The following is a 14,670-nucleotide window of genomic DNA, read 5'->3' on the forward strand; positions in this document are numbered from 1 at the left end:
TTGTCAAGCTATGAGGCTTCTATGCTATACATACCGCATTCCTTCTCCTGCATGGCTCCCAGTCTCAGAATGCTAAGAGTTGGCGTGAGTGATAGCAGTTCCTTTCCCCAACATATCAAGCCATGCAATCGAGACTAGAGAGTTCCACAGTCTAAAAGTAGGTACCTTGTAGTCAAATAGTTGTCTCAAATAAGTGAAACAAGCATGACGGAGTCAGTACTACACTCCTGAGAGATTCTGTTCAGGAGTTTGGAACTAGGGTGGTAAAGATACTGAGCTGTCTGGCCTTTCCTACACCAACTTCTCTCTTGTTGGCTATAAAAGTCTCCAAACTCTTTCCTCTCATTCCTGCTTTTAAACACAAATGCCCAACGCTGTTAAAAGTCTGTTGAAAATTCTCTTCAGTAGAATAGCAAAGACCTTCTCACAATTGCTCCAGACCCCATACTTACTTTCAAGGATGGGTGCACTCCGGTCATTGACTTGGGCCACCTTTTTCAACTTGGCCCCTTTACAGATGTCTTGAAGCAAGGCTCCCCTCCCTCGCTGCTCATCTCTGTTCAGTTTTGGAGGCTCTGTGTTTGCCTGAAGAGAAAAGAAAGCTGTTGAATGGGAAGAGGATAACCACAGTAATTGCTGGCGGGTGCGTGTGTGTGTCGGAATGAATGCTTTTTAGCCAGAGCTCTCAAGAATTGCTCCTTGGGAATGGGTAGCTGCATTCTCCTCTGCCTCCAGCAGCAAGTGCCACTGGCCTCTTGGTAGTCAGCGAGAAGCAGAGCCTGCCTTCTCACCATTGAAGGAAAGGGACTATGCAGGCAAGCTGTGCGCTGCAATCAAAGCAAAACAGCCTGAAGCCATGTTGTGCCATGTTGTACCCATGTGTTCTTACCCTTTTGCAGTGAAGACTGTCTGCCGTCTCTGTCTCTGTGAAGTCCCTCCCCAATTCCCACATAAACCAATTCTTCAGCAGTGAGCCACCACCTCTCCCCACCTCTAGCCTACACCTCTTTCACTATCCTGTCAATCTGTTAAGACCCCAACATAGATAGCAAACCTGCTACACACAGGGACTGTGCCATTTCTACAGAACAGCGCTCTGCATACTGCTGTTACTAAAAATGCTAGATAGCAACAAAGGCAAGGAACCACCACAGATGAGGTCAGGACATCTGTTCATCTGGCCACAAACCTCTAATGAGACTGATATCTCCGCAGGGTTGCAGGATCTCTCGGCCCTACTGCTTCAGGCCATTTGAACCAGAGTAGTCGGGGACTGGGGCCTTCTATATACATGTATAGCAATAGCACTTGCAATAGCACTTACATTTATATACCACTCTATAGCCGAAGCTCTCTAAGCGGTTTACAATGATTTTTAGCATATTGCCCCCAACATTCTGGGTACTCATGCATGTGAGTTACCATTGAGCGACTCTTCCTCCTCATGCAAGAAGCCACCTTATACTGAACCAGGCCAATGCACTGCTGACATTATCCTCAGAGGTTCCAGGCACAGCATTTCCCCAGCCAAAATACTGGAGCACAAAGATGCTCCAGTGAAGATAACCAGGTTTTCCACTGTGCTATGGATGCCTCCTCTAGTAACAATAAGATGTTCAACATTTCTTGATAACTGAACTCAGAGTGAGCAGAAGGGTAGTGCAGAGAAGCAAGAGAAGGACCTACCTGATTGAAGGTTGGGGGTGGAGGTGGTCCGGGGGGAGGGGGAGGAGGTATTGGCATCTTTACCTCACTCCCTGCTGGCTCAGTGTAAAGAAAATGTTTGGTCACACATAAACCTGCATGTTAGAAGTGGAAGAGAGAACTATTACAAAATGAGGCAAATACAAGCAAAGCAAACACAACCACAGAGGATAGTGCCAGAACCCAACTGAGCACTGTTCCTAATGATAACTCCTCTGATGGCTTTGGGCATGTATGGCATCATCCCCTCACCCCACCAGATGTCACCAAAAGAAAATGGCTGGGTTTTCATTGAGGTAGCTCCAAGCCCATTTTGAAGCGGAGACCAAGATGTGAGCAAGGTTAGTGGGAGCGGAGGTGTGACTGTATTCTAACACAGACAGGAACTACCTCAGAAAAGAGAGACTAATTTGCCGAGTGTGTAGATACCAAGATACTAAAAGGAATCCTGTTTGGAACCTGAATTAGAGACAAAAGTCTCAAGTTTAGTTTGTAGCTAAAACTGAAAACATTTGAAATAAATGAAGTTCAGTTCAAAAGGTGAACATCAAGTTAGAAAGTTTCCCAGTGCAGAACTTTCATTTTTCATCCCACCAACTTAATGCTAGTTGTGGCAAAACTGAACTTCAGTTTCTGTGAAAATTAAATTGATGTTTGGAATGCAAGGTGCTAGCCAACTTTTAACAGTACGTTTGTCCTTTAGAAGTACATGCTTGAGAATGGAGCTCTCACTTAAACCCAAAGGGCTAAGTGGTACCATTGCCACAACGACCTCCCCAAACTTCTGGCAATAGATCTACCCTCCTTATGTGGTACAACAGCTGCAGACAGACCTAGCAGGAAGCTCTACCTGCTGCTAGTGATGAGGCTTCACATTCAGTCTCATGAGGAGAAGGGCACATGATCATCTCAGACTATTTTTTCAACATGTTATCATCAGAGGTCTACACAAGTGGTTACCTGGTGGCTAATAGTGATCACAAATCTCCTTGGGACAATCACCCGCCGCTGGCTGTATACAGGTGAAACTCGGAAAATTAGAATATCGTGCAAAAGTCCATTAATTTCAGTAATGCAAATTAAAAGGTGAAACTGATATATGAGACAGATGCATTACATGCAAAGCGAGATAAGTCAAGCCTTAATTTGTCATAATTGTGATGATCATGGCGTACAGCTCATAAAAACCCCAAATCCACAATCTCAGAAAATTAGAATATTACATGGAACCAAGAAGACAAGGATTGAAGAATAGAACAATATCGGACCTCTGAAAAGTATACAGTGTACTGTGCTTGATTGGCCAACAAACTCGCCTGACCTGACCCCATAGAGAATCTATGGGGCATTGCCAAGAGAAGGATGAGAGACATGAGACCAAACAATGCAGAATTGCTGAAGGCCGCTAATGAAGCATCCTGGTCTTCCATAATACCTCATCAGTGCCACAGGCTGATAGCATCCATGCCACGCCGCATTGAGGCAGTAATTGCTGCAAAAGGGGCCCAAACCAAGTACTGAATACATATGCATGCTTATACTTTTCAGAGGTCCGATATTGTTCTATTCTTCAATCCTTGTCTTCTTGGTTCCATGTAATATTCTAATTTTCTGAGATTGTGGATTTGGGGTTTTTATGAGCTGTACGCCATGATCATCACAATTATGACAAATTAAGGCTTGACTTATCTCGCTTTGCATGTAATGTGTCTGTCTCATATATCAGTTTCACCTTTTAATTTGCATTACTGAAATTAATGGACTTTTGCATGATATTCTAATTTTCCGAGTTTCACCTGTATAATGAATGATAGCTATATCATTTCCTCTTCCTCAGGTTATCAATGCATCACAAAGAACTGAGGCAAGACGGGGTGTGTGTGTGTGTCTTTCACTGAGCTGGGCAGGAAAGACACTGTCCTTCTCCCAAGTTCTGAGCATGCCAGAGAACTTTCAGAGAGAGAGAGATTCTCACCACTTCAGAGGCTGCCAAGCCAACCAAAACGTCTGGATCTCTGCTTATTATTCACTGCAGAGAGTGCTGCTGACTCAGGATACTTCACAGACCACATTCAAAAGAAAGTGGACATTTTCCTCCCAGAGAGCCACAGAAAATAGAGAACCACAAGCAGGCCACAAGTTATCGACCGTAACTTAAGCCATTTAACAACTTCTGATATTCTGAATTTCTCCTACTTCCTTCTGTTCTTCAGTGCTTTTATGATAGCTATAAAACTAGTCAATATGGAAGAAAGTATGAAAAGGGCAGGGGGAGGGAGGCGAATGCATCCACACTTTCCCTTAATCCAGGGCACTGAAGAACTGGAGCACAGACTGTGGGAATTAGGGGATTCCATTGAGCATTTTTTGGTATACAACTAACATTTGCAGCTAAGTGATCACCTGAAATAATTGCTCTATTGACATCTATACTACAAATTTAAACAATATTCCAACCTGCTTAATTGCTTCTGCTGCCATCCAAAGAACCCTGGCAACTGTTGTTCTACGAAGGGGCTGAACATCTTAACAGCATTCTCAGCACTCTTCCAAAATAACTTCCATGGCTCTTAGAAGGATGCTGTGACCATCAAATATCAAACTGGCTTCAATTTGCAGTGTAAATGTGTATCCTTAATTCTCTCAGTAGAGGCTATACTGACTCTCAACCTAGGATGATTATTTTATGTATACAACACTGATCTCCGGGTTTGAAGAAGTCCCAGGAGTCGAGTCTCCCAGTGGAATTAGAAATTTGGAATCTGAAGTTTCAATGTCTTAACTGGCAGTAAGAACGAGCAAGAATCGTCCTGACACTTCTAGCATAGGCCTTAACCTCATGCTTTAGATTGGGAGTTCAGCTTGATGCACCATTGCATTAGCTGGCACCCCGCAACTATGCTGGCTTTGCACAACCTGTCAGACAGACATGGAGCTCAGACACCACGTCACAAGAGAAACACTTCAACAGAGGAAGCAGACACAGGAAGAAGCAGTATGATTCATGTAAGATAGCACAATGCCGATACCTGTTGAAATTACCAGCCTGATGACATGAAATTACACCAGTCAGAACTATTTTAATCAGGGAAGTCTAATAGAACTGGAATGCACCCAGTTTCAGCACCTGCCTGCCAAAGCAATAATCATAGCAGTTCCAGGCAAAGAGATGGGAAGGAATTTCAGTGAACTCAAGCTGAGGAGCTGCCAAGCAAACTGACCCCTTCTGAAATTTTCATGGAAGGCAATTCCTTCACAAATTTACCAGAAACTGTACTTGGCTTTTTAAGCTCTGGCCAAAAAGATCTCCAATACTGAATGACTGAAGACTTGGGAAACCTTATGTTTCTATAATCCCAGGGGCCTCTACCACCACTTAAGAACAGACAGAGAGTTAGAGATTTCTTACATCTACAGGTGCAATCCACTAGGAACATCTCCTGTGCAAGAGCAGACCCACTGAAAATAATGGAAGCTGCAAGAACACACACTTGTGGTGGACTGTGCCCTATGGCAGATATGGAGAACTCATGGCTGTCAGGCTAGTGCTGCTCCCAAGATTGGCCTTTGGGCATATATAGGATTCCTGAGAACCCAATTTTTCATTTAAGAGGAAGTGCCTAACCCTTATGGCTGTAGATTGAGGGGATGAGGGAGTTTGCATCTGTTTACCCCAGGATATGGCCTAAAGCATGCTGGAAACATAAGAGTAGGTACTTGCAGTCCCTGTTTTCATTAAATGCATGCAAAACAGACTGTACTCTAGCTTATAGCAGAGTGCATGGCGCACACACCCCGCTTTCAGCTTTTGGGGGACTCTCCCCTCATTAAATCATAACATTAAAGTTGAACTAACTTCCCCACAGATCTCTGCATTATCTGCCATTACAAGAAACTGCCCCTTGCAAGACTGCCACTTGGCACAGCAGCATGGGGTGCTTCCTCATATGCTGCTCTTTTCAAGAGCTCAGCAAAGTGCAACACAGAAATGTATGGGCACAAAAGGGCAATTACAAATAAAAGAAGCAGAACACAATACAACGTGGTACTCTGGTACGAACAGTCTGTTAGAAAAGGTGAAGGTAGATCCACAACTCTCCTTTAAGCCAGGCTTGCAAATAAATCCATAAGAATTAGCAGTCTACAAAAGGAGCCCCCCAATTATTTTAACAAGTATACCCCTTATGTTGCAAACCTTCAGCTCAGGAAACCCACAAGGTGTTTGTACGCATGCACACACAAATTTAAACACAAATTTACAGTTATGAGATGGATTACTCCAGTTACTGACTTACATCAAGGTTAAGTTACTCACAAGTAATCCTAGTGAAGTTAATGGAACATGTTTATTTGTCCTATTAATGTCACAGGGAGTACTCAGTGCTAATTTTCTGAAGCCTAAGGGGAGGGTTATGCTGCGCTTCAGCATGTAGCCAACCAAATTGGAGCAGAGGAGGAGGGTCTTCACCCTCCTCCCTCCCCTTCTGCAGCGGACACATCAGCTTTGGGGGGAAATAGTGCAGCTGCAATGTGGGAGGCAGGAGGGCCCCATGTACCCCCAGGAGCCCTTCAAGTTCTAGTACTCCCTTTGGAAACCCTTGGCCTATAAGATGTTTTACTGGGGTGCTTCCACACATCAGCAGTAATTTATGGACTAAAACTGGGTGGGGGAAGGGGACTGTGTTAATGCTTTCCTGCCTGGTTGTCTGTGAGCAATTCATACTTGCCACAGGTGATCAGTTATGTGTCTATTTCAATTATTAGTCTGACTTAAACAATGAAAGACAAGTGGCCTGCACAATCCATAAGTTAGACTGAAAAGGCAAGATTGTCTGAAATCTGAGGATAATACACTACTAGTGTTCTCTCTAATTTTTTTCATCTGTGTGCGGAATGAGTTTTGTTCTGGATGGCAGTATCAAGGCAGTGTGTGTGCATGTGCATTCAGAGTGGGACCTTTCTGATTCAACCTGAGCGGGATCTAAAATTGACTGAGCGGACATCAAAAAACATGTGAGTGCATGTGCACACCTTAGAGGCAACACTGAACACTAACCCGCCACAACAGGTAAGCCCTCTTCTGGGATGATAGCTTTCTACTTAACCTCAAGAGGGCTTCCTACAATCCAGTTAGCTGGCTTGGCATAATAAGTTCCAGATTTGTGAGGTGGAAAAATTTCTGGGAAGTTTTCCCACACTTATTTTTCAGAGGAAAAGTTTTTATTTCTAAAATTACTACTTGGCTACTTTTGAGATACAAGGATAGATTAATATGGTAGAGGTGTTTTTATTGTATAAATAGATCAAATAATATGCCAAATTAGACCACAATCTATTTATGGCATCAGGAATTTTTTTTAACAGTAATTTAAAAATAAAAAATATAAGTCGTTATGAAAATATGAGGAAATTTTACATGGGAAAATTTTCTAATTCAAAGATTTCCAGAAAACCTACCTCACTGATAAGTTTGCAGTCATCTACAAGAACACACACTATTCTATTCCTTAATTTTGGGATTATTTTTTGTCCCACTAGCTCACTGGTTTGCAATTTGGGTGCCTCTTCCCTTTATACCTGTTAAGGACATAGTAGAAACCAGGGCATCAAGCTGATTGAAAAAATTCTGCTCAACGTATTGCCAAACTTTTAGTCAATCAATTAAATTTGCCCCAAATAGCAAGCTGACATGAAATAACTCTATTGCACAAGATGAGCTGGTCCTCTGTCTCAGTTTTCTGGTGCTGAAAGACAGACAACTTCTAACTACTCACCCCAAATCCATATCCAGAAGGCCTCCTGCCAGGGGGATGGGTCAGAGAATCATAATTTCAGACCTGTTGACCTAAGATATAAGAATGCAGTGTACTACTCTACACAAACTGAAAAGCAATTTAAACATTAGAAAAATATTTACACCTAAGGCTAGATGCTAGCCCCCTTCAGACAGCATGCGATTCTAACAGAGCAATCCTATACCCCATATTCTAACACTTTATAAGTCCTAAGCAATTGTGAGGATTAATTGAGAAGAACAAAAAACATACCTAGCTGGAAGTTTTCAACCAAGAAGCAACATCATGTGGCCAATTTAATCTCTACCAGAGCCTGAACTGGAGCATTCGCTCTCCTTCAATTCTTTTTCTCTCCCACTCTTGCCCTGGTATGAGTCACACTCTTGGGTTTAACAAGCATGCAAAGTCAAGCTGCCAATGAAGTGAGGGTGATGTCATGAGGATAGTATGACAGTTTCAAAGTATGATCACTCGAGGAAGAGGGGAAGTGACTGGCTCAAAAGGAGCCAAACACTCCCTCAATCACATGACCTCAGGTAATGCCTGCTCTGGAAGACATGCTCTGAAAATTTAAGACGTAGCAGAAGCTCTTCCTAGCCTGAGAACACCTTGATTAACTGGTGGTGCTTGACCCAAATCAGACTAGTAACCCTGTCTATCCCTACCACCTGGTATCATACAGCTTGGGTCTGAGGTATCTAAGAGAGCACCTTCTTCTTCATCAACCCCACCACCTGTTAGGATCATCTGGGGAGTTTCAGTTGTGGTTGCCACCAGCTCGGTTGGTGGCGACCTGAAACGGGGCCTTTTCTAGAGTTGCCCCAGGACTCTGGAACGCACTTCCTAATGAAATTAGAGCTTCCACTTCTCTGAATGTTTTTAAGGAGGACTTTAAAACATACCTGTTTCATCAGCCTTTTAGTTTATAGTTTTAAAGCTTTGCTTTTAGAGTTTTTATTGTATTTTAAATTGTTTTAATTATGTTAATGTTTCATTAATTGGTTTTATATTGTGAACCGCCCAGGGACTTCTTTGTATGGGGTAGTATATAAGTGTAGTAAATAAAATTATATATAAAATAAATATGGCTTGGCTCACATGCTGTAGAACATTGGGATGGCTCCTTGAATCAGGCAACTATGGGACAGCTGGCTTGCTACTTCTCTCAGTACACCACTGTTTGGAGATGGGTCCATTTGCAAAGCATGGTTATATCTATAGAAGATCCTATCTCAAGGAAAGGGATCAGACTAGTAGGCAGTCTTTCAGTCTCTGCTGGACCTCTGATAGCACAATGCCAAACCAGAGCCCTGTGGCAGCTTAGAGACTGAGGGTATGTCTACTGACAAACTGTCCCCAGTTCAGATCCAGCTCAGTCATGCTCTAGGAACATGTCACTATTTCACTACCTCAGCCCCACCAATCCTCATCTGTAATATGGGAACTACAACAAAAAAAGGGAGAAGACTTGCCTGTACCACAGACAGAGCAAGATCCAGATGCTCAGCCCCACTCCCCTGCCTCAAATGTCCTCAGGAGGAGCTAGAGCCTAGTAGGCAGTGGCCATAGCACCATGAATAATTCTGGCTTCAAGTTATTTCTGTTCCCAATACTAGCCTACAGTGATTTTGTTGTGAGAGTATTTCATAAGCCTCCGAGAGCCTCTTGGGGCTACAAAGCAAGCTACTGAGGGTTATTAAGGATAACTGAGATAATGGATGCAAAGTGGTTTCGAAAGTGGGTGATATAGATACTAAGTATGCACCCTGTGAACAGAAGAACTGTATAGTCATATGTGGGACAGTTTACTTTTTGTGGCAAAAACTGCCTATAGTCCTTATTTGAGCCTTGTTTAGTATTTATATACATCTTTGAAGCATGTGTATTTTATATGCACATTATCGCAGTAATCCTTACAACAGCCCTGTAAGGTAGGTCAGTATAATCTCTAGATCACACCTAAGGGGCTGAGGCCACAAGCAAGTGGGTTGCTCAAGGTCACTGGTTGAGTGCCACAGATACAGTCCCACAATATCAAAGCCACCCGTGGTTTGTGTTACAAATTGTTTTACTTTGCTGCAGAACTGCTACAGTGGGAACAGAAGCAGTTTAATTGTAACAGATGTCCTGGCTCATTAACTCCCCAGAAACACGGTAAGCCAGATATAATCACCATCATTATTGGAAAAACAAGGTGCCATTTTTCTCTCTACCCAGAGATTCTTATTATTATTGACAATTCCTTTTCTAACAATGGTGACTTTTGTATGTGCCTCATGTGCACTAAACAGAGTCTGAAGAAAAACACCGACTTCCACGCCACACAACTTTCTGTGATTGGCAGCAAGACCTTTAAAAAGTCTTCAGTCTTTAAATTGTCTTCAGCCTTTTTGGCCCACAGCATGTGCTGCCTGAAGAACAGACAAGACAGTGACAGCCCAACAGGTCCACTTCCTAATGACAGCCACATCAGGAGTCCTCATGCACCGCATCCAGTTTCTTGAATTCTTATCTGACAGACAAGCTGACATTGAGATTTTGGCAACTCTGAATAGTAACTGGGGTTCTGAAAGCCTAGGGCTTGTAGTCTGTTAAGAATTATACACACACACACACACACACACACGGAGAGAAACACTATCTGTGGAGATTTACTTTAATAAAATAGGCCCTGTACTGTTTAACTGATGTTTGCTTAAAAGTAATAAAATCCCAACAGTTTAACATTTTAATACTCATCCAAACTCTGGTTATGAAGGTTAGGAATAAAATCTGAAAGCCATAGCTGGTCTTTATTTCTTGGAACTCGGTACAGTCAATGATGCCAAAGACACTTAAGAGGCATGCAGTAGACAACAGTAACATTCCAGGTAGACTTACTATGGGCAAGTAGCTGGAATCTGCTTTGTCCACAAGCAACTTGGCTTGACACTTTTAATACATACATTATTTTAAAGGCTGGCCCACCGCTAAGATACTAGAAAAGTGAGGAAGATGGATCTTCCACATTTTGCACAACTGGTAGCCACCTAATGGCGCAGCAGGAAATGAATTGCCTAGAAAGCATGAGATTGCCTGTTTGAATCCCTATGTCATATGGGAAACCCCTGTATTGGGCAGCAGCGATATAGGAAGGTGCTGAAAGGCATCATCTCACACTGCGCTGGAGATGGCAATGGTAAACCCCTCCTGTATTCTACTAAAGACAAACACAGGGCTCTGTGGTTGCCAGGAGTTGACACCATCTCGATAGCACACTTTACCTTTACTTTGAAATGAGAGCATTGCAAAAGACAGGCTCAGGTGGCAGGCCCTTAAGAGGACTCTCTCACATCAATTATGAACATGTCAAGTAGGGCATCAATGTGCCTTAAATTAAATCAGCTTGAGACACACAGGGACATTCGCTTGGATTGGCACCTTGGCAAGGGCTAGCAGGGTTGCCGCATGAACAGTCAGGGCTCTCAAGCACTGTCTGATTAAGGTTAAATGAGGACTCTGGACACAGCAGCCACAAAGGACAGCATCCTGCCAGATGCTATTCTAAAGCATGTACTGAGGGGCAAAAAGCAGGCATTTCAAAGGAACAGACGAGACCCCCAAATGTAGTTTTGCTGTTTTCTACCTTTTGCACAATACACAAGGTCAGGCACAAAGCAGAGCAGTTTCATAACACATTCAGTTCTAGCATTTATGCTAACTCCAATCAGAAGATATTTCCATATTAGTTTCTAAATAATACAATGCTCAAATAATCACCTAAACACTGCATTTTCCAAACCACGTTTGGCTGTATTTGCATGAATATACACTTCTGTAGATATTATTCATGGTTTTGTACATCATTTTTGTACACATGCTTCATATACGTAATGGGGTACACTCTTCACAAGACAAGAATGTTCAGTCACACAAGGTTCTCTAGAAAAAAAGTGATCATTTTGTCTCTTTCTGGTTGGCAGCAACACCCTGGAAAGGGATGGAGCAGTTACCACTCTATTAACACTCACATTAAACTGTTCAAAAGTAAAAATATATACTCTTCAAAAAGAAAACTGTTCCTGCAGTAGATGGAAATCACATTTTGAATGTTTCCCTAGGCTAAAAGCTCCCTGCAAACAAAATTAGGAGTAGGCAAACGTTTAACCCTCTTCTAACTATCTGGTATCAATGTCCAAATTGTCAGGAGCCTATCCTCTTATTCTTTGTAAAGTGTCATAAATAATGAGTGGTTTTGTCTTTCTACACACACATGGAAGCATTCAAAAATGATATTCTCAGATCAAAATAAACCCCATTCAATTCAGAAAAAGCATGCTGCAAAGTTCTTCCAGGACTTCAGAATAGAAGTGGGGATTGTGTGTGTGCTCCTCCGTAAGGAAAGGTATACCATTCTCCTTAATGTAGTAGCACTGAATGTGAAGGGACCTTTTGCTGTGGGGGAGCAAACATATAATCCCCATTTCAATTCTAAAGTCCTGAGAGGGATCCATGGCATGCTTTTTCTGAAGTGAATGGAAATTAAATCACATTAACTTTAGCTAAGCTGAAGTAATTCAAGTTATATTACCCTCTTTTCCATGGTATAGGGAGGTCATCCTCAACATGACAAGTTATCAGCCTCTGCATGCTCCGAGACAGGACCAATCAAATTTCAGGCAGGCAAGTAGCTAAGTTAGGTAGCTGCCACTTAATCCCCAGTACCAGTCCTGTCTTGCTCCATTAGACAGCTCTTGGTTTGAGCTCTTATTAGACTTTCTATTTTCAGGCTAATTCTTTCCTTTATTGTTCTAATTGGAATTTACTAAAGTGATTTTTAATTTACTAATTGGTGAGGTAAACATTTGTTTTTTATCTTTTATTTTCTTGGAAATTGGGTTTACTGATCACAATCAGGCATGCCTCCCACTTAGGCAACATGCTGAAAGGTTCCTTTTCTGGAGGGAACTTTTTCAGACTCAAGAGGCAAAGACCCCAAGAGGGTGATCTCCTCAGTCCCCAAAAAACCCTGTATGGTTTCTCTTCAGCGTGACTGCACGCCTGGCACACTGACCGAAGGGCAAATCTTTTCCACACAATGCAGTTATGAGGTGAATTTGAGGTTTTTTGCCACTTGTGACTTCATTGTTCATATTACCTTAATAGAACCCAAGGCCAATGATTTCATAAATACAAATATCATTGTCAAACAGGCTGATGAGAAGTCGTGCTGAGCAAGACCAATTATATTAATGAAGCAGAAAGATAGCACACAACAGATACTATGAACTATAAACTACACAACAATTTTATTGATGGTTGGCAGAGAGAGTTAGCAGCAGCTCTTATTTTTCCTATGGACACTAGACACAGGATCATGACTAAAACCCCACAATACCTCCATCCTTGATTCTTTTGACTGCAATCAAAAATTAATAAGCCAGATATTCCAGAACATCCTATATGATCTCAGGAATGTGCATCATTATGGAAGTTAACATTAAGGAACTCCTAGAAGTAACTGTCTCAGCCATCATGGATACTGAATGTAACATCCCTTGTGAAGATGGACTAAAAGCAATAGAGATCATTCCAGAAAGAGCAAATTGCTCACACCCAGGGTGGATTTGATTTAAATCAAACTGATTTAAATCACGATTTAAATCACTAGCAGGGTGGATAAAAATAAAAAAAATCCGATTTAAATCAAAAAATTCCGATTTAAATCAAAAATCTGATTTAAATAAAAAAATGGATTTTTTTGATTTAAATCAGATTTTTTTTTATTTTTATCCACCCTGCTAGTGATTTAAATCGTGATTTAAATCAGTTTGATTTAAATCAAATCCACCCTGCTCACACCACTTTTGAACTGCCATGCTTTGCACTTCTACAGCTACATTAAATGTGTGGATAAATTATACATACAAATTCACAAGACAGCCAGGAACTCTCACATATAGAGATGTGAGTCTTCTCAAAAGTTTTGAATTGAAAATTTTCCCATACAAGTTTGCCCCTCATATGCATAAAATTTGTGTCAATTTCCTTTAAAAATTACTATACAAATTTTCCTGATGCCCTAAATAGATTGTGATCCAATTTCGCATGTTATTTGACTTGTCTGCATAATTTTTTTAAAAAACCTACCTCCACCATATTAATTTCCCCTTATTGTATTCTCAAAGGTTTTTCAAGCAGCCAAGTAAAAGTTTTATAAATGGAAACTACCTCACAGAAAAATTTCATTTTGGAAAATTTTTAGTGGAAAATGTTCCAACCCAAAACTCTGCTCATATGGTAACACAATAGGCAATCTTGTTTTAAGGGTGACTCGGTAACTCCTGCTCATTGAGAACAGTTACATATATATCTCAGCATACTCTAATCTTGATGCTCAAGAAGTGCCATTAGGATTTCAACTCCCCTATTAATATGACTATAAAGGTAAAGTGTGCCGTCAAGTCGATTTTGACTCCTGGTGCCCACAGAGCCCTGTGGTTTTCTTTAGTAGAGTACAGGAGGGGTTTACCATTGCCTCCTCCCGCGCAGTATGAGATGATGCCTTTCAGCATCTTCCTATATTGCTGCTGCCCAATATAGTAGCAGTGGAGATTCGAACCGGCAAAATTCTGCTTGTTAGTCAAGCATTTCCCCGCTGCTATACCAAGGAACATATACATTTTCTAAACACAGTGGCTTCCAAGTAAGTGGCTTACTTGGAAGCCACTTTATGCAGCAAGTCAACTGTCCATAATAACTACCTTCACATAAATAGCTATCAGCAATTAGACACAGAATGTTCTATAGTGCATACCCGAGCCATCCTATATAATAAAAGGCTAAGTGAGTGGCCGTGGCCTTGGAACGTTGGGGATCTGCGTCCCTGCCTCCCTGGGCTGTGTGTAGAACAGCCCAAGGGAGACAGGACCACCAACACCAGGCGGCCATGCTGGCCAGTTCTATTGCTGCCGCGTCTGTCCGCCCGGAGGAAAGGACACCGGGAAGGGAAAGACGGTGAGGGCGGGCAGCAATCAGGACGGCATTCTGGGCGGCACTCTGGGAGGCACGGCCAAGGGGAAGACGGCGGTTGTGGGCGGCACTGATGGCGGCGGGGCCGGCACTCACCATCCGACCAGAAGCACAGAGGCAGCGACGGCACACCCTACCTGGCCGCAGGGAGGCAATTCAG

General features: G+C 42.2%; 1 protein-coding gene across 7 annotated transcripts in view; it reads right to left on the reverse strand.

Moving 5' to 3' along the window:
- Window positions 1-14,670, reverse strand: part of WIPF2 (WAS/WASL interacting protein family member 2) — a 35,828-nt gene that overhangs the window by 12,081 nt on the left and 9,077 nt on the right. For 2 of the 7 annotated variants that reach the window (XM_053261961.1, XM_053261965.1), the window contains exons 2-4: window positions 7,479-7,549; window positions 1,687-1,799; window positions 453-585 (exon numbers count right to left, since the gene is read on the reverse strand). In XM_053261961.1, coding sequence (XP_053117936.1) covers window positions 453-585; window positions 1,687-1,743 — 190 coding nt within the window. In that variant the 5' untranslated portion in view covers window positions 1,744-1,799; window positions 7,479-7,549. Of the gene's footprint in view, window positions 1-452; window positions 586-1,686; window positions 1,800-4,161; window positions 4,273-7,161; window positions 7,282-7,478; window positions 7,550-14,670 lie in introns of those variants that run through there. The other 5 variants (XM_053261966.1, XM_053261967.1, XM_053261963.1 and 2 more) reach the window with 4 other exon arrangements.

Source organism: Hemicordylus capensis, chromosome 6 (genome assembly GCF_027244095.1).
Source record: "Hemicordylus capensis ecotype Gifberg chromosome 6, rHemCap1.1.pri, whole genome shotgun sequence".
NCBI lineage: Eukaryota > Metazoa > Chordata > Lepidosauria > Squamata > Cordylidae > Hemicordylus > Hemicordylus capensis.